The 27,039-nt window shown below is 35.2% G+C and overlaps 2 protein-coding genes across 6 annotated transcripts in view; one reads left to right on the top strand and one right to left on the bottom strand.

Moving 5' to 3' along the window:
• The window catches only part of lingo3a (leucine rich repeat and Ig domain containing 3a), a 64,245-nt gene extending 56,114 nt beyond the window's left edge, over window positions 1-8,131 (top strand). Inside the window, exons 2-3 of one of the 4 annotated variants that reach the window (XM_087303088.1) lie at window positions 278-361; window positions 4,182-8,131. In XM_087303088.1, the coding sequence (XP_087159214.1) occupies window positions 4,226-6,043 (1,818 nt within the window). In that variant the 5' untranslated portion in view covers window positions 278-361; window positions 4,182-4,225 and the 3' untranslated portion in view covers window positions 6,044-8,131. Of the gene's footprint in view, window positions 1-277; window positions 362-3,303; window positions 3,340-4,181 lie in introns of those variants that run through there. The other 3 variants (XM_087303089.1, XM_087303087.1, NM_001082854.2) reach the window with 3 other exon arrangements.
• Window positions 8,132-12,478: 4,347 nt separating this feature from the next.
• nfil3-4 (nuclear factor, interleukin 3 regulated, member 4) lies at window positions 12,479-23,547 on the bottom strand. 2 transcript variants are annotated; one of them, XM_087302039.1, is made up of 2 exons: window positions 23,216-23,547; window positions 12,479-15,597 (listed from the first exon to the last, which is right to left on the bottom strand). In XM_087302039.1, exon 2 carries the CDS (start codon window positions 15,468-15,470, stop codon window positions 14,685-14,687), a length of 786 nt encoding a protein of 261 aa, XP_087158165.1. In that variant the 5' UTR covers window positions 15,471-15,597; window positions 23,216-23,547; the 3' UTR covers window positions 12,479-14,684. The 2 variants fall into 2 exon arrangements, with proteins under 2 accessions (XP_087158165.1, NP_001183995.1); NM_001197066.1 differs by lacking the exon at window positions 23,216-23,547 and having other exon boundaries at window positions 14,685-15,470.
• Window positions 23,548-27,039: the final 3,492 nt, after the last annotated feature.

Raw genomic sequence — 27,039 nt, 5'->3', positions numbered from 1 at the left:
TGAAAAAAATGCCAGATAGAGCCTTATAATTCTAAGGTGAAAAATTATTCAAAATCCCATTCAGTTTTTCCTATGTGTTTTGAAGTATAAGTGTTTAAATTATCAAAGCACTATTTGGGGTGCACTTTAGATTTATTATCTGTGTTTTTCGTTCCATTTTTCTTGTATTGATATTTCCTATTTAAACTGGCACTCAACAGCTGTTACGGAGAAAAAAAACTTTAACTGCTTGATTTGCCTTTCATGTATCGACTAACAGCTGTTATGTAATTCTCAGGTGTCCTGCTACCTTTCTGAGGTGAACAACAGAGCGAAGAGCTGGCCGTGTCTCTCATTTACACATGACACATTTCAGGTCGAGGTCAGCTCCATTTAAATTCCATTACAGGACAAACTAAAATTACCACAGAATCATTACAGATACATTTTATTCACTTAAAATGTGTTGCTGTTTTGACTTCCATTAAACGGGCAAGGAAATGTTGGCCACACTTTATTTTAAGGTACAATTCTCGCTGTTAATAACGCATTTACTATGACTTTTGTCTTAATGAACTCCCAATCTGCTGCTTATCAATATTTATTAAAGCGGTAGTTAGATTTAGGTATCAGTTATGAATAATAAGATCATGAAGAATATGTACTTTATTACTAATAAACAGTCGATATCTTAACAATAAGTAAATAAAACACTAGTTAATAGTGAGAATTGGTACTTAAAACTAAAGTGTTACCAAGGTGTTTTTAGTATATTGTGTTTCAGAAAAGGAAAGTAGTTCATAAACATTTGACTGATATGAAAATGAGTAAATGATAAACCTAAGACTCGTTTTTGGGTAGTATATTTCTTTAAAGGGATGAGAAAATGTGCGTTCACACTTGGCAATTATGGTTTGATTAAAATGAAGTTTTGCGATTAGTTTTTTACTATTAGTTTGAATGCTGCCAATCAAGACCTCAGAAAAATGTGTTCATTGTCCACTTTCTAACAAACTCTGGTGTGATTGCTCTTACAGCAGTTTGCTTTACCAATGCTGGGTTCACACCAAATACACAATTAAGTATTCGTGTAGTGGAGTAACTTCACACATATAGTAAACAAGTAGATAAGGACATCCAATCATTTTTATCCTTTTCCAAATGAACTTAGTTTGAATTAATTATGAACAGAACACAGATTAAAGGAACCAAAAACAGGACATGATTTGGCAAAATGCAAGCAATAATAAGCTATAATAAGCTTGTCCTTATTTGTGCGCGCAAAATCAAAAATACAAAAAGCACCTCTTTGTTTAGGTGCTTATTATAACACAGACAACATATACTGTACAGTTATTTTAAACACTTTCAATAGTGTTTTATGAAAATTCAAAGGGTTTTCTTTAAAATGATACAAAATATTTGCATTTACACCTCTGGATGTGGATTTGGCAAGCTTTTATATTTGGGTAGGCAAAATCCTGGCAGAAATCCCAAAATAACAGCAGAGTTTAACTGGTTAAGCAGGCTTTCTGTTCAAGTGCTTGAGTAAGTTGCTGGTTGAGTTAAAAGCAGTCAAAAGTTCTTTAAAAACTGGACATAAACTGAATTTCACAGCAATATTTTTGTTTTTACGGTCAGTCAAATCAAAGTAATGTCTGTATTTCCACTTGAAGAAGGAGCCGCTTTCGACAGCAGCTATTTCAACTGACGTTCTCCAGCAATTTAAATGCGCATGCTTATCAACTGATGCTGCAGCAGAAAACGTGATTTAAAAGAAGCATTTTTTTCTTCTAATAACTATATTTGTAACGCAAGTATTGCAATTACATTGACTTTAGTAACTGTAATCAGATTAACCAAATGTAAAATGTGATTGCTTACATTACTGCATTCCTCAAAAATGTAATTAAATTACAGTAGCACGTTACTGTTACTTTCTAATAAATTATGAGGTTCAAATACTTCATTTTAGTAACATCTTAAGGACTAATCTGCTGCATTACTTGTCGGATGGTGATCACAACCAAACTTTTTGATGCAGCAAAAACATTTCCTACAATTTTGTTTCACCAAAGTGCTTATCATAGTGTTTTATCACAAAACATATTTAGATATGAGAAATGTGTTTATTTAGAAATGTGCGTATTACAGTTTTATAAAAATGTTATTAGATTATCATTTTTAATTAAGAATTTTTAATAAAGTATGAAAAAATACTCATTTTTAGAATACTAATTTATTATCATGCATTATTACCAAAAAACAATTAGAAATCTGTTAAAACATATAAAAAAAACACCTAAAAAACATAAAAATTGTAGCCTGTAGGTAAATGACAAACTGGACAGCTCATGTCTGTTGAACCATTCAAACCTCCCCTGGCTACGGGCCTGCATTTATCCCAGCACACAACGTTGTTGTGGATGTCCAGTACATTCTGCTGCAAAATATACACTCAAAATGCCTTTTTTCTAGGTTTTGTATCTTTGGTTTCTGTTTTAGGAATGACCATGCAAATGCCAAAAAAAACATGACTAAATGCATCATCATCTTTTTGCTGGTTCAAAGTAAACCAACCAAATGAAAACCCAAAAATGAAAATGCACTCACTATTTACTCACCGCCAAGTCATTCTTAACCTTTATGAGTTTCATTTTTGACATTTGACAAAACCAAATACTATAGAAATCAATGGTTACAAGTCTTAAACATTTTTCAAAATATCCTCTTTTGTGTTTTGTGAAACGCGAACAAGATTGTGACAAGTGTAGAGTAAGTAAATGATGACAAAATCCCCCAAAAATAATGTGAACTATTTCATTAAATGTATCTCTAACTCTGCAGCAATATATAAGGGTTTCTGTATTGCAGCAATCAGTAGTTTTTGCACATCAGGTTGGACATATAAATTCATACGGGAACACTTGGCTGAAAATTTAATAAGCCGATGAAATATGCTTTGTTGACATCTCATGAGGGGTAGTGAGGATGAGGGTGGAAGGAGAAGTGGCAGGGTATTAATCATAGCCTATTATTTTAGTATTCATAATTTTCTCACATAATGACCCATGACACAAGCTTGGACACCTGAGTCATAGTCGGGTCATTTTCTATTCACCTCACTCACGTTACTGCTGATTGTTCTATAGCAATCCTATGCTCTACCCCTGTTGTTTGAAGCGGTGGTCTTTGCTGATTGGACAGCTTCTTGATGTTAACTGATATGGGTTTGAACCAGGGGCTGGCCATATGTTTGGGTTACCAGAGATGAGGGGGGAGGGAGAGGAAGAGTTGTGCTGGGGTAGTTTTCAATAATCTGGTAGTCAGGGACTGGACTATTAAACTTCTGAACTACAGGTTAGTCTCGTTTTCTTATGCTTTAGTGCCAGTGCTGCTTAAAAATAGGTTAGTTTTGATCTTTGAAACATTGAAGTTTTTTTTATTAAAAATGTTTATTGTGCTGACTTTTATTTTTAGATATTTAATTTTTTTTTTGTATAATGCTATCTTACAGAGATTGTGATGTTCTTAAGTAATTCTGAAGCAAATCCTAGCTCGGAGCTTGATAAAGTGCGTTTATTTCTTCGCTTATGAAGATCAAAAAGAAATCATAATCTTAAGGAGGGCATTATGTCATCTGAGATTTCAGCATGTTCATGAATTAAGGATTCCTTTTATGTATTTATTTCCTCAACACAACTGTCTTCTCAGTGAAAATGTGTTTGTGTGTATGCCGCAAGTATCTCTGTTATGCTGCGTTTAAACTTATATAACCCCTTGTTGATGTTTCAATTGTTGAGGTTATGGTTTAAAAGCAAGTTCTCACCCAGATAGATGGTGGCAGTGAGAGTCTGTGCAATATCAAAACTCTTGCATTTTAAATGTCAGACCAGGTGAATGTAAAATACATTTTTTTTTGCAGTATGTGGCACTTTCCACAATTACCCTGATGCAACACATTTTCAGACCACCATTGACAAATATATTTTAAATCAAGCATCACTTTTATAGCCTTAATTTAAAATAAAAATACATTTGAAATAGTTGTTATCATTATCAGCAATTATAATAACAGTTTTCTTTAACATTTAGGTATTAGTTTTTGACTTATGACACTGTATTTGCTTGATACTTCTGTATAAATGTTGGTTATAAAAATTAGTTGTAATTAACGAGTCCCTCTTTTTCTGTGTTTTTAGGTGTGAGGTGCAGTGATTGGGCCCCTGTAAGGTAGGGAAGGGGCATGGCGGGTTGTCCACACCTGAGTTTATCAGGGCTGCTTGTGCTCTTAATCACTGCATCCATAACACATGGCCAGAGCTGCCCACAGCGCTGTGACTGTATCCCTCACCAGAGAGCAGTGATGTGCCAGAACAAGCGCCTGGGATCTATTCCTGGGGGCATCCCGGCTGACACACGGCTGCTGGATTTGAGCTGCAACAGTTTGCGCTGGGTGGAGTACAATGACTTGTCGACACTCTTGAGACTTGAGGAGCTAGACCTGAGCGAGAATCTCATCAGTGTGTTGGAGCCTAACGCCTTCTCCAGCTTGCTTAACCTTAGAGTATTGCGTCTTAGAGCCAACCAGCTTAAACTCGTGCCCATGGGTGCCTTTTCACGTCTCACCAACCTCACAACTCTGGACCTAAGTGGGAATAAACTAGTAATCCTGTTAGACTTCACCTTTCAGGACTTGAGGAACCTCCGCAATTTGGAGGTTGGTGATAATGACCTGGTGTACATTTCCAACAAAGCTTTCCTGGGATTGGTGGGACTGCGGGAGTTAACCATTGAGAGGTGTAATCTGACTTCCATAAGTGGACAGTCTCTTTCCTACCTTCGTGGCTTGGTGACTCTTCGATTACGCTACCTCAGTATCGCTTCGTTAGAAGAGCAGAACTTTCGCAAATTGGGTGGACTACGGGGTCTTGAGATTGACCACTGGCCATTCCTTGAGTACATCTCTCCACACAGCTTCCAAGGTCTCAACCTTTCCTGGCTTTCGATTACCAACACCAACATTTCCACCGTGCCTACTGGTGCTCTTCGCAACCTAATTCACTTGGCTAGCCTCAATCTGTCCTACAATCCCATCTCGGTTCTTGAGTCCTGGGCCTTGCGGGACCTTGTTCGATTGAAAGAACTGCATCTAGTTGGTACAAATCTGATCTCCGTGCAACCCTACGGTCTTGGAGGTCTGCAACAGATACGATTGCTTAACTTATCAAACAACGGATTAGTGACCCTGGAGGAAGGATCCTTCCACTCCGTCAACACACTGGAGACGCTGCGTGTAGATGGCAACCCTTTGTCCTGTGACTGCCGCCTACTGTGGATCCTGCAGCGCAGGAAGACCCTCAATTTTGATGGAAAGTCACCCGTTTGCACTGCACCCGTAGAAGTGCGAGGAAAATCGCTTAGTACATTCACAGACTCTGCACTTTTTGACCACTTCACCTGCCAGAGGCCCAAAATCCGCAATCGCAAGCTTCAACAGCTGACAGCACGTGAAGGCCAGGTCGTGTCGTTTGTATGTAGAGCTGAAGGAGACCCAACTCCGGTCATCTTTTGGATTTCACCTCAGCGTCGACGTATCACCACAAAGAGTACTGGGAGAGTTATTGTCCTGCCTGAAGGTACTCTGGAGATTCGTTATGCCCAGGTAACAGACACTGGGACCTATATATGCATAGCAAGCAATGCTGGTGGCAACGATACCTACTTCGCCACCCTAACAGTCAGTGGATTGCCACTAGATAGTGCTTTGTCTGCTAATCGCACATACTACGTAGGTGATCTCAATGACACAAATTTAAACGACACGCGTGTCTTCCTGAAGTTCACATTGGATCTCAAGACCATTCTTGTGTCCACAGCAATGGGTTGTATAATGTTTTTGGGGGTAGTTCTTTTCTGTTTCATTCTCCTGTTTGTGTGGAGCCGAGGACGAGGTCAGCACAAGAACAATTTCTCAGTAGAGTATTCATTCAGAAAGGTAGACGGCCCTGCTGCCAGCGGGGGTCAAGGAGGGGCACGGAAATTTAACATGAAGATGATATAAAATATACACACCCGGTGTCTAAAGGGATAAAAAGCACAGTATTGTCATTTCTAACTGAAACACATTTTGATACCAGTCCTACATACATCTAGGGCTTATGTTTAAATGGGAGCAATGAGTTACGTCGTTACTGAGAGGTCGTTTACATCAGCAGTTATTTATAATCTAACCTTTCTTTTGGTCTCTTAGGATATTTTACACAATTATTGAGACATTTATGATGAATTACAGTACATACTTCCATGTAGGGCTGGCTGGCACTCGATACCCGTTGTGAACTTTGTGAGAAGGCCAAGCTTGTAATGACTCATAATGACCGTTAATGTAATTTTCTACAAAATATGCCTATATAAATAGAAGAAAGCTCTTAATATTTTGGCACTCATTCTGTGATTTAGATTTGTAATTATTAAATGGGTGCTTTCTGCTTGCCAAGAAATTGCCAATGCCCTAAAAAGATGGAAAAAAAGCATACACTGCATTTTGCCTAGGCAATTCAATTAATATGCACATTAGTAGGCAAAACACTTCACACTGCCAATTCAACATGGATTTAAACATTGTACTCGCCCAAAATCGCAACCTGTTAACCACTGGGTTACTTGAAGACTGTTTAAAAATTAAGTATGTCTTACAAAAAGAGTTAGCTGATTTTATTCGCTCTGGACATTAAGTGCTTCTATAATACACTGCCACCTACTTCTGAGTCATGCCCACATAAAAGTTAATCACGCACACACACGGATTCAAAAGTACTGTAGTAACAACATAAAAAAGCACATCGTCTTTATAAGGCATTACATATTTATCAGCTAAACACCAATAGCCTCAGTATCAAGACTTGAGGTGTAGAAATTTTGTATCTTATTGTATATATTATATATGGGTGTTTTGTGTGTACATTTTGGTGCCCAGTTTATATGTCAAATAAATTAACGTGAAATACTTTTACTCGATATAAAATGTTCTAAAGTTGTGTGAAAACTCTTAAAGAGGTTTTTTTCAGAGCATTTTATAACCCGTGATCATATATATGTATGTCTTTAATGCCTCTTCTATGTACTTTGTGTAAAAGGGAATGTCAGTCTTATGACTTATTTCATGTCAGTTTGCATGTTGGCAATAAAATACGAAGCTAGCTTCTTGTGCGCAAGCCACCACTCCATCATGCGGTTCTAATACTTGTATAGTCTGTTTATAAATAACATTTTATGAGGTGTCAGACACTAAATGTTCCCTGCTCGAGTGCTGCCGCTTAAAATGAAACAGGAAGGTACTTGAACTAAGCTGTTTTGCTGCCCCCTATTGTTAACTTACGACAGTTGAGCGAACACAGGGTATGGATCCTAACCGCTTTGCCTTTTATTGGTTAATCTCTATCTAACGGAAAGCTTAAATTAGTTCAGCTTTTCTATTTGAACAGATCAGATGTGCCCTGCACTGTCTTATTTTAAGCAGCATTTTATGTACATTGCAAACTGCCATAATTTGTCAACAACTGTAAAACAATTTAAGAAGCTTTTTGATATTTTTTGTAACAAAATAAAAAAGTAATTTTACAGTTTAATTAATGTAAACTTAAATAAAATGAGGATCAACTTATGTTGTAGATCAGTGTTTCTCAACCTCGTTCCTGGAGCACCACCAGCTCTGCACATTTTTCATGTCTCCTTAACCAAGCACACCTGATTCAGATCATCCGCTCGTTTGCAGAGACTAAAGGACCTGCATCCAAAACATGCAGTGCTGGTGGTCCTCCAGGAATGTGGTGGAGAAACACTGTTGTAGATGATTCTATCCATAAATATGTTAAAAATATTACAAAAAAGATGATGTTTATAAAGGAATGCATTTAGATCCTCATGTTGGACTTTATTTTTCTGGTTTGATTCCTTATGTTTATCATAATATGTTATAAATTAATGTTTTTGACTGATGTATGTACTCTGTGTATAGACTTTCCATGAAGTTATACTTTTTATTTCATTTTTGCAAATGCCAAGATGTTCAAAATAAACATTTCACAGCACTATTTGTTGTTGATGTTGTTGAAAACATTAAACGTTTAATTTTTCAAATAAGAGTGCAGATCAGATGAGTAATGTCATTTTTTTATAGTCTTCAATTCACAAACCACCAAACTATTCTTGCCTAAAAGTTTCAATAAGGACAGCGTACTTTAATTCGATCCTAAAAACTTTAAAATGACATGACAGCTACACAATTTTTGGCTGTACGCATCTGGAATAGTCCTGTTTTTGTCATGATTCCATTTTACTCTACCATCTGCTAGCAAAAACTAAACTATCCCAAACAGCTTGTTTTCTGTGCCATGTAAAAAACACAGATATGACAGCAATTTATGCGATTATAAAAACTGACAGGCCTTTTATTAATAACATGGCCTTTTGAACTGTGAATGTAATCAATCTCACACCAGTAAATGCTGTGATTCTGTTTTCTCACACAACAGTACATATGACCTCTTAAGAAAAATAAGTGTAACAGTAATACAATTTGAGCGTGACTTGATGTCTAGATGTTGTCGTCGATCTAGTTGTATGTGGCCAGTTCTAAACACACTATGAATAAGCTGAAAAAGAGAAGTGTTGTGTTTCACTTTCAAAAAAAAAGACGCAAGATCTCTATGAATACATTTTAACCCATTCTAGAGATTTGCAGCATTCTGCACAACAACAAAAGATAAAAGGCCAGCGATCAAGTATTTTCAAAAGATTTTCCATTGTGGTTTCGGTTTTAACACGCACTGCGTATTTATATTGTGCGATTGATGGATTTTATTTTGGAAGCATGAATCATTTCGCCTACACAATGTTAAGTAGTACTGTTATCTGGAATATTTGTGCAGTTTTCGGGTTTCATTTACGCTTTTGGTAACCTATAATGTCTGAATATACGGCTGCTGGCAGTGACTCAGATCGAAAGAAGAAGAAAAAACGTGATTAATGAATCAAAGTTCATCACAGGCTTTTATGTGGAAGGCAGAATGCTTCACACCATTTTCAACTAAAATTTGAAAAATCTTTGCATGTTTTGATCATTTTTATTTTTACAGCAATGATTTTTTTGCGACACTAAATAAAAGTACTTGCTTGCACATTTTTGCATTTTATTAGTTGTTTTCATCAAATTACAAACTACTGAACAGGAATCATTTAACAACGCTGTTCTTTATTTTTTGTATATTGTTTTGTAAACAAAAAGTCATTTATTAATCTTCTATGGCATGATTATTTGTTTTAGGAGGAAATACATATTTCACCCTAATTTTGGGGTGCTTTGGGGTCTCTTATAACAAATCAATCATAAAATGTGCTCCCCAACAAGATTTTGGTTTGTTGCTTCAGAGCAGCAACATGCTACTAGGCACTAAAACACCAAGGTTTTATTTATTCATTCATTTTCTTGTCGGCTTAGTCCCTTTATTTATCCGGGATCACCACAGCGGAATGAACCGCCTACTTATCCAGCAAGTTTTTACGCAGCAGATGCCCTTCCAGCTGCAACCCATCTCTGGGAAAACAAGGTTTTCTGTATATTATTATATGTGAAATGAGGTAGAAGCAAGCCATAAATATGTTAGAAAAAGTTTTACTTTAACACAAACAATATCAACAAGCAATATTTCATCAATAACTAGCCATAAATGGTGTATTGTGTGTTCCAGTGGGGTACCAGTTGAATATACTTTTTTACCAATGTTTATTATTCACTGTGGAACCTCAATAGTTGTTGGTGGATGTAAAGCAAATGTGCCACATTTTTGTCACTTTGGTTTAAGTCAGGAGTGCCCAAACTCTGTCCTGGTGGGCCGATGTCCTGCAGAGTATAGCTCTAACCCCAGTTAGACACACCTGAAGCAGCTACTCGTGCAGGCTGGCAACTAAACTCTGCAGGACACCGGCCCTCCAGGACAGAATTTGGGCATCCTCCTTTAGATGAACCTTTGCATCTTGGTATATCCCTTTCTGTGTATTCGTGACCATCAAGTGGGCTGAATCCAGATGGACATCAAACTCAGTTCCTGGAGGGCCGCAGCCAAGCAGAGTTTAGTTCCAGCCCTGCTTCATCACACATACCTGTAGGTTTTAAACAAGCCTACAGAACTCAATTACTTTAATCAGGTTTGTTTAATCAGGGTTAAAGATATGCAGAATTGTGGCTTTTTGAAAGTTTAATTTGCATCTTTCGATGAAAACATAGCTAATGGGACTCTTCAAGCTTGCTGTCAGAAGGAATTAGACTATTCAATCTTGCTCTTTACAACTACAAAATGTTTCAACATCCATTTCTGTGAGTATTAGTATAGCAAAAAAAAAAAAAGATATATGTATACATTATAGTGATAAGATGGTTCATTCCATTGTTGTGACCCCTGATTAATAAAGGGACTACGCCGAAAAGAAAACTTATGATTGGGGATAACTATCCATTTCTGCATATTTCCATAGGATAACTGCACAATGCTACCCTGAGGCAACAAATGGAAAAAAAAAAAATCATTTTTAGTATATAGATAATATACTTGTCTTTTCTCAATAAAACATGCTTCTTCACATATCCATGTTTTTCACACGCTTTTAATATGATTTTTTATTATTTAAATATTTTAAAAAGTAAAATCTATCTTACATTCTGCTAGCAGTGTGCTCAAACAGGCTATGGTCCCAATAATGGCTCAATTGACATCATAAGACAGGTCAAATCCACACGCGCCTCAAATTTTATTGGTCACAAACTTATTATTAGACTATTTTGTGTTATTTTATTTCTAAAATATTTAAAGGAAAGGTGGAGGGATTTTTATTGACATTAATAGTTAGAAACAATGTTGCTTATGGTACAAAACTAGATAATGCACTGCTAGTACTTTTGTGTTATTTCACAGATTTAATTCTAAATTACCAGTGCTAAAAAAGTGGATTTAACATTAAATAACTTTAACATATAAGTATTGCTATGGAAATTGGTAAAAGATAAATATAACTGTTGCTACACAAAAAATACGACTGCTGAAAGATATAATTCACAACTATAAATGATTTTAGTAGTAAAGCTGAACACAAGGCCTGTTATCGAGTCTCTATGCTAGCGCCGTTTGCTGCAAGCAGAAGTTTAGTTCTGCTTAAAGAAAAGTCTGAAATAGATTTTCAAATAAAATAAGCACATGAAACATGACTAGATCTTATTCACTTGCAACATTGAGTTAATATGTGCTGGAGGATGTGGTTTACAGATGTAAAAGACAAAGACAATACACTTTAACTTCCTATTTTTCTTCTCCAGGCTACTTCTCTCCCCTCGTCTCAGGTTGATTTAATCGAAAATGAAGTTTCAGTCAAGTGACAGTCAAATCTAATTCTAAACAACAAAAATGCTAAAATAACCGAAGGTATAAAAAATGTCATGGTTATGCAAGATTACTTTGTGTACAAGTTTGTTACGCAAGTCAATAACCCACTTGCTTTTAGTGGTAGGATACAGTATGAAGCGCGCCGTTGTTCGCTCTCCTCACTGTGTGTTTGCGGGCATTTCTGTGGATATCACGATTTATCATTAACTATGACTCACTAGTGCTGAGAAAGCCCCTCTCCCCCTTTCCCACCACCATGCGCCGCTGAAACTTGCACGTAGGCCCCCTTTTCACACTCTGGAACCACAGCAGCCCCTCTGTGAAGGAGCGCCGCGCGCTTATAACACGACGAAAGAGACCGATGCACAAGAGACAAACACAGAGGGCGACTCATAAGAGGTTTTGACCGCCCAATTAACGTTTGTACTGCCCGAAAGACGTCAAAACAAAATGGGTGGTCAGACCTTTTAAACACTGATTAATAGTTTGCTAATCTGTATTTTACGTACTAATAGTTTTAACAACTAAAATAATAAGTGATATAAATTTACATTTGACCACCCCTATAAAGGTTCATACCACTGTGAATGCAAAATCGCGCCAAACAATCAATGCCAGATCATTCAGTAGTCTGAAACCGACTTATCTAAGAGCCTCGATCCACCGTAAGTGTCCACAAAACACTTTTCTTCATATAGCCTAAAAGTAAAGTAAAGTAAAACTAGACGAATAGTTATTTTAATATTTCGCAGATGAAAGTTAAACGTGTTTAACCGAGCTTCGCTTTTTGGTGCGTTTCAATATAATATTCTTTGATTATCACACATCTGCTGACATGGCCAGAGTTTTGGACAGAATTGACAATAAATACATCTAAACGCTGAACATTTTAATTAGTTTGATGAATAAGTTGGTATAAACTGGAATATAGAAATGTGGCTTTAATTTGTGTAGGTTACACAAGCTATCAATAATATTCATGTGCGTTCAGGTTCAGGCCTGGTGACTGAAATGTGGTTTGCAATAAATAAAGTCAAAAGGCTGATTTTCCAATTATTTTTAAATCACATTTTATTGCGAAAATTAAAAACTGAATGATTTAAAACTTAATGCAACATGACTTAAGTTTTCACACAAGACACTTTTCTTAAAGTTGGTGTTTGTGTCAACATATAGCCTGAATTGAAAATTAGATGCAAAATATTTTGCACATGGAAGTTAAACGGTGTTCAATCCTCCATGATTATCTGCCATTTGTCGGTGCAGGAAACCAAACTTGTCACTGTTTGTTAAAAAAAAACGGAAAAAAATATATTTGAGAATCACACATCTGCTGAAATAGCCAATCACAGTTTCACAGATTTGCTAGAATTGACTAGGCTATTCACCAAGACACTGAAACTTGAATTGCTTTAGTAAGTTAGTTGTAATTGAAAAAAAAAAAAAAATTAAATATAGAAATTTGGCTTTAGTTGTATTACGTTACACACACTAACAATTATGCATGTTCAGGCCTGGTGACTGAAATATGTTGTTGTTTACAGGAAATAAAGTCAAAAGGCTGATATTTTAAATTGCATTTTATTGTGAAAAATAAAAACTGATAGATTTAAAACTTAATGCAACATGACAAAATGTGAAGAATGTGAGTGAAAAGTATGCATAAGATTAAAGAAAAACATCAGGAAAAAAACAACCTAAATAAAAAAACATAAGTCACGACTAACATAATGAGATTATAGAGAGAGACAGTACCTTACCAACTTAATGTAGCATAAAAATGCTAAATAAACTAAGTGAGACTACTAAATCACCATTTGTATTATTTTTTTTTTCTTTGTAGTAATTAGCTAACTAAAAACCTGATGATGAGAAAAACACTTGCAGTAGGTTTTCCTGGCTTATTTCTTCCTTTTTAATGATTAAATTCTGAATTAATTCATTATATTTTTCTATAATTCACAAAATGAGATGTGAATCTTAGACAACTTGATCAAAGGTAATTTTCTTTCAAACATGTATGCTTTATCTAAAAGAAAATGAGTTGTCAGTTGACAAGGTCGACTATTTAAGGTATTGGCTATTGTTAATCATCATTTCACATGTCAACAGCTATGGGTGCTAACTCCTAAACTGCTAGCATAGACAAGTCATTCCTGAACATAACTAGAAAGGTTGAAAAAGGCTTTCATAACATAAGTGGTGTTCAACATGACAGAAAAGTTTTCAGTTTATAATGAACAAGCTCAAATCAGTCCAATGACTCATTAGAATGGCTCAGAAATATGATGAAAGCCCTTGAAATACTGAAAATGGAAGTGGTTTGGCTTTAACAGTTATAGAGGTAAGTTTCTGATTGTAAAAAAAAATACACTTGTACAATTTATTAAGAATCTCCAGAGTTCACAGGAACACAGCTACTTCTTGACAAAGTCAGTTAATATCCATGTAAAATATTAGGGCTAGTTTACAGCTGGTATACTATGTGAAGGCACTGTACACATGTAGAGTAATATTCAAAATATTCATGACAGCAATATCACAATATTTGCAGCACTTCTTTTCAAATACAAGCAAGCACATTTATTGGTCACAGATGACATAACTTTGTGCATGAACACCTTTTAAGGCACGAGAACCATATCAAACACCTGTGATTCACATAATGGAAGTGACCTAAACAAACAATAAGTATTGTCAGTACTGCAACACCACCTTTTTAACTCTGAGACATGGTCAGTTTCCTTAAGATATCATTTTGGTCTCTTTTGCATGTATCTGATTTGCTGGTTAACATAATTTTTAGACCATTTAGAATCTTTATATTCATGTTTTATTTTGCGAAATGCATGAAAAGATGTTAAAGAAAACATTAAAATGCATGTTAAAAGAGTTCAAATTATAGTGCATTGGATGTTGCACATGCTCAGTTGAGGGCTGATGAGTCCTAAATGGGATAAGTCTTAATATCTTATGCTATTCTTCTTGTAGTCTATTCATGTCTTCTTAAAAGGTACAAAAACAAATGGCAAATTTCAAGTACTCAGAAATGCATAGGTGCCATTATATCATTAAAAGTCTGCCTCTTTCCTCAACAATAATGGAAATATGACTCTTCAAATCTGTTTTAGAAACTTTGACCTTTGGAACATTTTTTCTTTCTTTTTTTTTATCGAGACTATTTACAACAAACTTCCTGGAAAATAGCCAAAGTTCATCATACTTATGACTCACAACTGCTGAGTTGTTTTGGCCTAGGGTTTGTTTTCAATCTGACAAGTACACTGGGATGGGAGATGCCGATTTGGCTCCATTGTCCTTGAACTGTGAGGTTTGCGTCTTCAGTCTCAGTTTGTGGGGCAGTGCAGAACTGGAATCTGCTGGTACCTGCTGCTCACCCTCCTCATCTGACAAGATCCTGTGATTCCCAGGCTGAAGCAAGGGTCGTCCTGCCCATGTGGTGGTTGGTGGGCTGAGTTGCGGAGGAAAGAGTAAAGGTGTGGCTGTAGGAGAATGGACACTTGGGAATTCTAGTAAATAGGGGTGATTTCTTCTTATGGCCATTGGGTGTGTGGGCAGGAATGCTGATCCTGGATGAGTACCTAGACAGATGGGTGACTTTTGGATCCCTGACAGATTGGAAGTCTCTCTGTCTTGTCTTCTACCCCAAGAGAGGTCTTTATCTGGGTAGGAAACCAGAGGTTGTGGCGCCAAGGCGTGAAGCTGAGATAGAGCGCTTTGAGATGAAGAGTAGGGGGTTCCAGGGTTGAGCATTCCACACCGAAGCCTCAGTGCCAACAGCTCGGCTCGTAGACGAGCATTTTCCTCACTCAGAGAAACCAATCGAGTCTCTAACATGTAGTCACTGACCCTTCGTTTCTCCCTCGAGCGCTTTGCCGCTTCATTGTTCTTGCGGCGTTTCTCCCAGTACATGGCATCTTTCTTGTCCTCGGGAATGAATTCCCGTTTGCGGCGCAATCCCAAAGCACGCAGAGACATTTCTTCAGACTCTCCCTCATGGTCCCACCTCATTTGTGAGAAAGCAGACTCCATTTTCAACAGGTAGAGCTTTTCTGATTGGTTTCACTCAAGATGCACCTGCTCTCTTTCTGTGTGGGACACGTGAAGTTAGTCAGATATCAGTCGCACTTCCCAGTCATACCATCAGCAGGTGATTAACCTATAACAAAAAAGCACAGTTATTTCTTTTGCAGGTGGTCTTGCTGGCTGAGCTGTAATCAATACAATCAGCATGAAGTTATGAGTGTTAAACTGCTTGAACTTTACCCAGCTTACTAGAGACCAATTTGGTCACAGGTGTTCTTGTATGAACACAATTCTGAAATGTTCCTGTCATTAGATGAATACATGAGGTAACAAAACAACAGCAACGAAAAATCCCCTTGTGGTGACTGTTGTTGTGTAGTGCTAGTTAGTTGAGTAGCCGCACTCTTGTTACATTAAAGTCTTTACAATTGTCGCAATTAAATTTCTCTGTGTTTTAGTATTGGCATATGCTTAAAATGCTCGAGCTAGGTTAACAGCAACAGCCTGATGATGAAGTGACAATGGAGTGTTGTCAAAGTTGGAGGCGTGTGCAAAATTTGACATAAGTGTGACCACTGGGGTGATTCAGACACGGTGGAAAACCAAATCATCCCACTTGGGGTTCCAGGAACCCCCACACTGTCTAACGTGCCATCTTTTAGTGGGTTACCAATGGAGGAATGATTGTCTGTGAGAGACCGAGAGATCTAATGCTACCAAACACTATGCTGCCAACTGTAAGGACCTACTTCCCGTCTGATGTCATTGACACATTGTATTTGGTCTCTGTTCTGACACTTGTTAATCTTAGCTTCCTTTCCGGATGAAAGGTTAGAAACATAATTTCCTTCCACTTAGTTGTGTGAATCTCCTGTATTAATTTTCTTAACAGCATAAACCTACTGAACTACATCATTATGTAGCAATTGGACACTTGTCAAGACTTCAGTCATGAATTAAGTAACACAATGTCAATGCAAGTGTCATTTTGCAAACCCGATATTATTGTGATTTGTGGGGCCATCAATATATATATATATATATATATATATATATATATATATATATATATATATATATATATATATATATACATATATATATATATATATACATACACACACACACACACACACACACACACACGCACAGTCAAATAGCTATTAACTTCTTTTTTTTTTTTTTGGTGGGGCCAGTGAAAAAAGAACCCTGATATATATATATATATATATATATATATATATATATATATATATATATATATATATATATATATATATATATATATTTATTCAATTTGATTTTGATTTTGATTTTATTTGATTTATTTATTTAATTTGATTTCTTGCTATTTGTCAGTTATTTTAGTTTTAAGTTTTTGTTTTATTTTTTTATTCATTCTTTAAAAAAACCTTTTTTTTTGTGTTCAGCAGAAAGATGAAACTCGTAAAGGTTTGGATAAAGTGGACACTGAAAAAATTATGACAGATTTGTTTTTATTTCTGGGTGAACTATTCGTTTAAGTAACAATCATTTTAGTTCCAGTTTTCTATAATAGTTTATCTAACTACACCTTTTCTATAGGTTATGCAAAATTGAGACCTATTTACAAGTGTAGCAAAATAAATAATTTTAAATGCATGCTCAAAATCTCCACAGTAGCATCACGGTTTGGGCAGACCTTGAGGTCTTGCGCTGTGCGCGATTCGTTCAGCAAACCCCTCCCTCACTGTGGTTTCTTTTTTCTTTCATCAGAACCTTTCTCCAAGTTAACAGAGTGAGTGAGTTTTGATGTAGGCTAACCACATCCTGTTCGTCCATTTCTTTTATCTTTTCTGCCTTTTTATGAGCTGGGAATCTGGGCTCAGAGTGTGACAGCAAGGTGCATGTGCATTTACTACAAAGTTAAAACAAAAGACTTAGGCCACGCTATGCATCAATGAAACCTTGTGTGTTTGTTGAATGTAGCAGAAGAAGGGCGTGGTCTTGGTGGGGAGGCGGTGAATTGTGGACGTTCGCTCAAACCACAGCTATGAGACCAAGCCTACAATGTGGTGCTACTCTGACCATTGTTAGCATGCGTGTTTGTGCAAACAAATTCAGCTGTACTGTGATGTAGAACTTGATGATAAACTAGTTTTCTAAAAGAAAATACCAGTGCTTTTTTACCAGTTTTTATCAAAGCAAATCAAACTATTTTTCACATAGACTTATGAGGAACTTATTGAATACTAATTTTATTATAACTCTTTTTTTTATTCCAATGGGCTCACACTTTCCAGCTGCACCTACTTGAGATGACAGGGAGCTTCTGTGATCGCAGGAAAGGCAAACAGCTGAAGTTTAAGGAAGAAGCAATGAAAAGTACACAGGTTTGCAAACCCACCTAAAGTTACAAACAATGGCGCTGATGAGAGCAATCATGTGGTGAATGTTGATCCGTCAGCCGAGATCATCCGATTGTTTTCGGAGAGAGTGATGAAAGATTCGGTGGATCAGCTGTTTTTAATGGCCTGGATCTTGATAGGTTTTAAACGATACGTTTCATTCACGACGTGTTCAGCGCAAATGGCCACTAAATGTAAAATCTCTGTTGACAATGAAGGCTCTTGTGTTGAGCCCAATAAGCCCTACATCCCAAAATAGAGCAAGGGTGTGTGGCTGTGTTTATATCCCCCCAATATGACGGTCTATACACTATACCAGGGATGTCAAACTCAATTCCTGGAGGGCCGCAGCCCTGCACAGTTTAGTTCCAACTCTAATTAGACACACCTGATCTTACTAATTAAGTCCTTTAGGCTTGTTTGAAACCTACAGGTAAGTGTGTTGGTGCAGGGTTGGAACTAAACTGTGCAGGGCTGCGGCCCTCCGGGAATTGAGTTGGACATCCCTGCACTATACCTACACACATGTCTGTCTAAACAGCTTGAAAGGTAGATTTTTCACCATAGGTCCCCTTTAAGCCTATAATGCATAATTCTGGCCAATGATTTTTTAATAGAATGATTCATTCGACAGATAGATTTTTACAAAACATGACAACTGAAATGAGGCTATATATGAGAAAGTCTGACCTCTCATAGCCTCTTTACCTCTTTATATTTGTTGGCAATGTCTGTGGGTGTCTAAGTTTAAGTGCAATTTTTTTGTATATGTATTTATTTATTTATTTATTCATTAATTTAATTTATTTCCAAATTTAGTTTCCTCACAATTATAATTGTTTTAGAATTGTTGGTTCTATTTCAATTTGTGCTGAATAAAAAGTGTATGCATACAATTATGCTTGGCTTTTGACACAATATTTAAAATATCTGGCTAAGAAATAATAATAAGAAATAACTTCTTTTTTTGGTTGGGCTAGTGAACATTTTGGCAGGGCAAGCAAAAATCTTGACCACTAACGCTGCATTCCTTCAATGGAAAATTGGTCAATGGAAGTTCTTGCACCTAACACCTTTATGGATGTGTGGTTGTACGGTGCGAGAATTTCCATTGACTAAATTTGAATTGAAAAATAATTAAAATCTTAGGTCGTAGCTCTGCACAGTTTTGCTCCAACCCTGATCAAACACAGCAGATCCAACGAATTAAGGTGTTCATGACTCTTCTAAACACCTCAGTTATTTGGATCAGCTGTGTTTGATAGGGTTGGAGCAAAACTGTACAAAGCTGCGGACCTCCAGGACTTGAGTTTCAGACCTATGATTTAAATGATGAAGAGCTAGTGTTAGCTAGCAATCAACCCCCCTTTTTTAAATCATTTTGTGGGCCACAGTGGTGAGCTAACCACAGCGACATGCGGTTCTACTCCAAAACTAACCTAATTCTCTTTATCAGTCAACATTTCTTAGTGATGTGTCAAAGTGTAGGTGCAACTGTGTTAAATGGCTGGATAGTTATCAGCAGCGCTATTTGAGTGTCAAATTCATGAGTTGTTTCACATCGACACATCTGCTGCTCCTTTCCTAACACACAGCCTTAAGAGGCAGGCAAAGTTCTCACCTTGTGTTTCGGATATTTCATGATTATAACACATCCATAGTGAGTCTTGTAGCCAGTAATACCACCCTGTTTTTTTTTCTGCAGTTAGTAATATGTGAAACTGGCGTGCATTTTAAATAAGTTGCTTACTTTTGGCTGGCATCTTGCAGGCATTTTCAACCAAATCTGTTTGTTGCTAAACATCTAACAGATTTCGAAAGCCCTTCTCTGGGGAAATGTAAATTTGTGATAGGCTTTGCGTACTAATTGTGGGTGCTTTTTTTTGTTGTCTGCCAGCCTGCTAATGCGGACATGCACTCATAGCATATGCTAGCAGTTTAGGTGCGGTGATGGTGACATGCTGTGTGGCTAAATATAATTTCTGCCTGCTTTGTCGCTGTGCCACAGACACACACACACACACACACACACACACACATATACACATGCACACAAAGAGAAAGTCAAAAGAAGTCGTTCACATGCTTTTCCCCTTCCTGTGTGAGTATACAATGAATAGAAGTTACACTAAAAACCAGAAAGGCTCTTGAAATGCAATTTGCCTTGCAGTGTGGCATGCACAAACATAAAAAAATCAGTCTAATTATCAGTCTGTCTCACAATTAACCCTCATACTGCATATGGATTTTAGTCTGGAATGAATAAAGTTTTTACAAAGAGAATGAAACTTTGGAAATGATGTAACGTCAATGTTTTATTTGTTTTGTATTTAATAATTTTTTAAATGAGAAATAACAATTAAAAATACAATGCTTCATGTATGAAGTGTATTTAGTTAATACTGGAATAATTTCGACAATTATTTGTTATATTTTACCGTTTAACCTTTTTCCCATGTCTCACACATTTTTGGTTTAAAGGTTTGTAGATTTAAACATATGTATGCCTATTTAATGTGAACTATTGCAAAAATGAATATTTGCATTAAGTGAAAATTAATGCAAGAAAAAGTAATTTAATCATAAATAAGACATTTAAAGGAGTTATCTAAATTCTATTAATTCCAATGGGATTAACGCCTGTAACTCTCGGGTTTTATTACAGATTTTATACTTTAATACTACTAAATATATACAGACGAAGTTCGAGTTACCCCTTGTTTACTTTTTCCCCAATTTCTCTTTAACTGAAGGAATATTTTTCCAACACATTTCTAAACATAAGTTTAATAGCTTATTTTTAATAACTTATTTATTTTATCTTTGCCATGATGACAGTAAATAATATTTGACTAGATCTTTTCAATTTAAGGACATTTTTTTTTTTTAAATATATCCCAAATGATGTTTATGAAATTTATGTATGTCTGATAATATTTTTTTTCTGCAGAAAGTCTTATTTGTTTTATTTTGGCTGGAATAAAAGCAGTTTTTAATAAAAAAAAAAATAAAAAAAACATTCAAAATTATTAGCCCTTTTAAGCTATATATTTTGTCAATAGTGTACAGAACAAACCATCGTAACTGTTTATATATAGTAGTCAACATTAGTAGTGGATCATGAATTTTATTAAAATTGTCCATAGGCAAGACTAGGTGTTGTTCAATAGAAAGGTTTTGATCCGCTTGAAATGTTGTCTACTGTATGTATTATCAGAAACAAAATGTTAGGTATATTGTATCGAAATATATATTATATATATATATATATATATATATATATATATATATATATATATATATATATATATATATATATATATATATATATATTAATTATGTAAATGCAGTACTCTTTAAGGTAATGTTAAAAGGCTTTGAAAAAAGAGAGAAAAAATAAATAATAATGCATGAATTAAATAAATAATGTGAAACAATGTGAAAGTTTTTGATATTATTTGACCTGTGAATACAAAAATAACAGATTTTAATTGCATTTTAACCTAAATTGTACTCAAAGCAAACAGAACATCACAGACCATTCTGTGGTGTTGTTGCAGCCCAAGTAGTATAAACCTCAATTTCGGCACGTTGTAACAGATGGTCAACATGCCCTCTTTTTTCCAGGAAAATAACGGCTAAAATATTCAATGGCTTTTTTAATCTTTGTAGCCAGCAGCATTTGCTAAATAGTATCGAATCCAGATTTCGATGACTGTAGTTGTAAGTCGAAAGGCCCCCAGAGGCTTCAGTCAGGCCTGCACCTGCTTCTTACTGACGCTCTAAGTTTAGATGGTGCTTTTCAGTAACTAACTCTTAGACTTCTCCTTTTTGACGTCCAATCTGTTGCTTTTTGCCTTCACCACCTGCTTCTCTGTACATCTTTGTTTCCTGGCCTATCGTTATTATAAGTTATGTTATTTTTTATGTTATTTTTTCTCAGTTGTTTTTTATATAGGAGCTTCTGATGTTTTCATAGAAAAAAATAACGTCTGTTTATTTAAACAAAAAGTTCTATTCCTTGAAATTATACTGTTGCATTGCAGATATTCATTGTTCTTCATGTATTCCAACAATATAAAATATATTAAGCTTCAGTCAGTAATACCAGATCTAAAGCTATATGATTAAAAGATTTTACTAAATGTTGTGGCTTGAAATTTACAAATATCTAAGGGTCAGTTCACCAAAAAATTTTTTAAATCCAAGCATCATTTACACTCCCTTTAGTTGTTATAAACCTGTTAAGAGTTTCTTTCTTTTGTTGAGTACAAAAGAAGATATTTTGAAGAATGCTGATAACCGTTGACGTCCATAGAATTTGTTTTTCCTACTATGCATGTCAATGATTACAGTTTATCAGCTTTTTTCAAATGATCTGCAGACGAAAGAAACATGTAAATTTTTATAACTACTTGAGGATGAGTACATTTTAGGTGAACTATCCTTTTAAGATTCTGTTTTATTAGTTACTATACGTGTATTTAATCTGTTGATCATGACAAGTCTTCTTTGTGCACGATTACATTTCGCCATTCTCGTCTGACCTCACATTTTACGCAAACTGATGTTTGAGGTTTATGAATCGATTTGTAATCGCAATTAATTATAGGCTTGGCATAAGATGCAGAACGATGCTCAATGCAAGCCGCGGTTACATCAGACATGAATTATCTAATCTTTACTTGAAGTCATCTTCATGATGCCACACCACATACCCTTACAAAAACTACCCACATTTACCAGTCTCACAAAAATCCTTCACTTAAAAAAAAAAAAAAAAAACTAAAGCTATCTGTGTTCGGAAGGTCTGCTTATAAATCTTATCCAAAATTGCATTGATTTTATATAACATGATATGCAGTACCACTATTAAACATCATAAAAAATCCTACAATACCAAGTAGTTCTGCAAAAAGTAACACAATTTAATCTGATATTGCAGGGTTTACACATTTGTGTACTGAATAATGCAGTGTGTGCTTTCAGTCTGAGATTAGAAAATCTGAGGCTTGTAATGGTCATTAAACCAAAGGTTACAGCAAACAAGAGTTTATATGGTTAGGTGTGTACATCACCCACCGCATTTGAGTCGCGTTGAGAGAAATATGTTTGTGCTATACTAGTTTGTGTGTCTGAGGAAGTTTTAGGTAAATATCTTGTTCGTTAAAGTAAGGCCAGCGTCATTTTAAATGTGTATATATATTTATTTATTTATATGACACTCAGTTTAACTCATCTCAAGTTCTAGAGAAAGTTAAAGGAAGTTTTTTTTTTCCTCTTTCTTCTGGTCATTACCTAACACCTTCATAAGAGAGTTCAAAGATGACCACTAATGGACACACAAAACCCCCGGTCCCTTACCTTCACAGCTTCTCACAGATCCTCGTCCGGTCACCCAGATTAGACATGACGAAGGATGCTCTTCATTACATGAACCAGCCGATTGTCCACACATCAAACCCTTGTCTTTCTGTGTGTGACCCCGAGCGCCTCACCTGCTGCGCAGTGTTGATTAAAAGCTCTCCACTCTGACTCGTGGCTTCTCTTTGGTGTGAAGTGTGATTAAAAGTTAGAGGCTGTCTGTTCGCCTCTTTATGAGATCAGCCCACATGCCCCTGTCTGTGTTTTAACACCGAGCCGATGGGTCTACACCATGGCCCACATGTCCCTCACATACGTCTTTCAGTGGGTGTGTGATTGTGTGCTTATGAAAAAAAAGGTGTCTTGCTGATTGTTCCGATGAGACATTCTGAAGGTCAGATAATTGTCTCCTTTCACCCTTGACCTGGTCTTTATTGCTCATCTTCAGATATTTACTAAAGATATGAAGGCTTTAAATGGAAAATTAAGGAGAGTTAAGAAAGTTTGATGTGTTTTGGAAATATCTAAAGTGATCTAAATAAGGCACTTGTGCACATTGCCAGGTTGGTTGTCAAATCTTATATTTACAATAATGGTAAATTCATGTTTTTCTTCAATATCTTCAGTCTTAAAAGATTCATTAAGGTCTCTGCTTATTGTGTTAATCTCATTTGTTTGGGGATGTTACCCCACTTAAAGCAATACAAATACTTATTTTTTATGATAATTATAACAACAAAACGCTTAAAACAGTTGTCAGGTGGCTGATGTGGTCGGTAGTCTGCACCTTCTGGGCATCCTTAAGGACAGGGCGCCCTCTGCTGGATACTCATAATGTTTGTATTTCATTCGTTTAAATAGCCTACAGTACGTAGACTAATTTGAGTTTCTTGTCCTGCACTCTTAAAAACGTAATAATTTAATGTTTAATTTAATAATTGTGAATGTTCAGTAAAAAAAAAAAAACAGATTAGAAAATGTCACTTCGAAACCTACCTTGAAGTCTAATCTCGATGAATATTTACAAGCATTTGCTATTTTCTTAATCCTTTATAAACAACCGTAGCCGACTAAAACTTTTCAATTATTTATTTATTTATTTATTTATTTATTTATGTATTTATTTTTTTTATTTTATTATTAGTAATAGTAGGAGGAGGAGGAGTAGGCTAGTAGACTAATATTTTACCAGCGTTGCGCGCGCACTTTCGTGTTCAGTCTTATCTGTTTGTGAGAGGAGTTTTGTTAACGGCTCTGTTGACACACTATATTGAACATGAAATGTAGGAAAATTGCGTTGTCTGTGTTGTTTGTATCTTTCGTAGAGATGTGTACTATATCTCTGACGTAGAGATGTGATTCTCTAGCATATAAATGAGTACACCTCTCACAAATCTCGCATTTTTCTCAGGCTCCTGTCTTGATTCAGTGATTTCACTTTTATGGCAAAGAATGGGTTATTTTTATCACTTGAAACATGAAATTACTGCATATCAATAAACGAGGCAAAGAAAAATGCTCATTGTAAATTACAAATGGTTACAAATTACAGAGGTTTTTGCATCTGAACTCTTCATATGCAATGCAATATAGCCTATGTTGTGTACTTATATTAGATTATACAGTACCAAAGACAAAACAGGAGTAAATTTAACAAAATCGCAGTCTATGTGTAAGGGGAACATTTTAAATGTAAAATTAAATTGTAAAGACAAAACTGGTGAAAATTTGTAGTTTGTATCACGTTTGATTGCATCACATTTGAATTTCAATGTATTAAATTTCTACTACTGATGATGTTTTGAGACCAAATTAGTATTGAACAGGGTTAACTTAGTTTAATAAGTTACAATGACCTAAAACATATGCTGTCAGAACTAATTGACTGTATAATTTTTTTACAGTGAACTCCTGATGATGTTAGAAGACCAAATTCGTGTTTTATTGAATATAACTGTTTAAAAAACTGTCTACATTCAATGAGAAATTAACTTAAAAATGCATTAAAAGGTGATTGTTTTAATCAAAATTATTAGACCAGTTGACACATGCATACATATATAATATAACAATTGTAATTGATGTTACAGCATATTTATATTTGTATAACAGGGACAATAAATGCAACTAGTTGTTCCACAGTTCACATTGTTGTTGTTTTTTTTTTTCAGAAAAGCTATGCTTTCCAATGCAATTTATAACCAAGCTAAACCCATTAAGTGCTTTCAAAACTTTAAAAATATTATATATATATATATATATATATATATATATATATATATATATATATATATATATATATATATATATATATATATATATATATATATATATGCACAAATGTATGGAGGCACTTTCAAGAAGGTCCTACTGTAGGTCATTCTTGCTTTGTCCAGTGTGTCAGAATAACTCTAAATGGTAATGCGATATAATATTTTACAGTCTAATATATATAACAAAGCGAAATTATTAAACCAAAAAGAAAAAAAAAGAAAAGAGCATGAGCTGTGCTGATGTATTTACACCTCTAAAATTATCTTAATTCACACTTCACACACTTGAGTACATGTACATCCACACAAATTAAGTGTGAAGATGTGGTTTTTGAAGCCCGAGTCATATATCGGATAAATTTAACTTAACCTAAAACTTCATTTATGACCATGTGTCATACTTAATCATGAGCATTTTAATCATTTATTTCATGTATAGCACATATTTATCAGCACAGAGTCAGTTAATGAATGCAGTTTCAGTTTAGTGCTCGGCAACAAATAAGAGTGTTCTGCTGTTACTGTGTGTGTTGCAGCAGCCATAAAATTATTTTAAATGAATGTCCCTGTAAAGTAATATGTCACAAGCAATGTGAATACTAATAATAATTTTAATCAAGCAATTAATGATATATCTGATTCAAGTTTTGAAATGTACACTATATATATATATATATATATATATATTGTGTGTGTGTGTGTGTGTGTGTGTGTGTGTGTGTGTGTATGTAAAAAGAGTTCAGATGCAAAAACATTTTTCTCAGGCTCCCATGCCTTGGTTCAGTAATTTCACTTTTATGGCAAAGAATGTTTTTTTTTAAATTGCTTTTAACATGAAATGATTGAACATAAACAAAAGAGGCTGAGAAAAATGCTCATTGTGGAAGACAATTACAGAAGGCACATCAAGGTTTTTGCATCTGAACTCTTCATTTATATACAGTTAAAGTCAGAATTAAACCCCCCCCCCTGAGATATTAGCCCCCTGTTTATTTTTTTAATTTCTGTTTAACGGATAATTTTTCAACACATTTCTAAACATATTACTTTTAATAACTCATTTCTAATAACTGATCTATTTTATCTTTGCCATGATGACTGTAAATTATATTTTACTAGATAGTTTTCAAGATACTTCTATACAGCTTAAAGTGACATTTAAAGACTTAACTAGGTTAATTAGGTTGACTAGACAGGTTAGGGCAATTGGGCAAGTTATTGTATAACGATGGTTTGTTCTGTAGACTTATGAAAAAAATATTTAGCTTAAAGAGGCTATTAATATTGACCCTAAAGTGTTGTTAAAAAAATAAAAACTGCTTTTATTCTTATTTAATAAAACAAATAAGACTTTTTCTAGATGAAAAAATATTATCAGATATACTGTGAAAATTTCCTTGCTCTATTAAACATCATTTGGGAAATATTTAAAGAAGAAAATAGTTCAAAGGGATTAAATAATTCTGACTTCAACTGTATATACATATATATACTGTATAGTGTAGATTTTGAAACTTGAATCTGATTTAAAATCAATCAAACAAATGGCTG

Source organism: Danio rerio, chromosome 22 (genome assembly GCF_052040795.2).
Source record: "Danio rerio strain M-AB ecotype USA chromosome 22, GRCz13ab, whole genome shotgun sequence".
In the NCBI taxonomy this organism is placed as follows: domain Eukaryota; kingdom Metazoa; phylum Chordata; class Actinopteri; order Cypriniformes; family Danionidae; genus Danio; species Danio rerio.
This window is presented reverse-complemented; position numbering and strand designations above follow the sequence as displayed.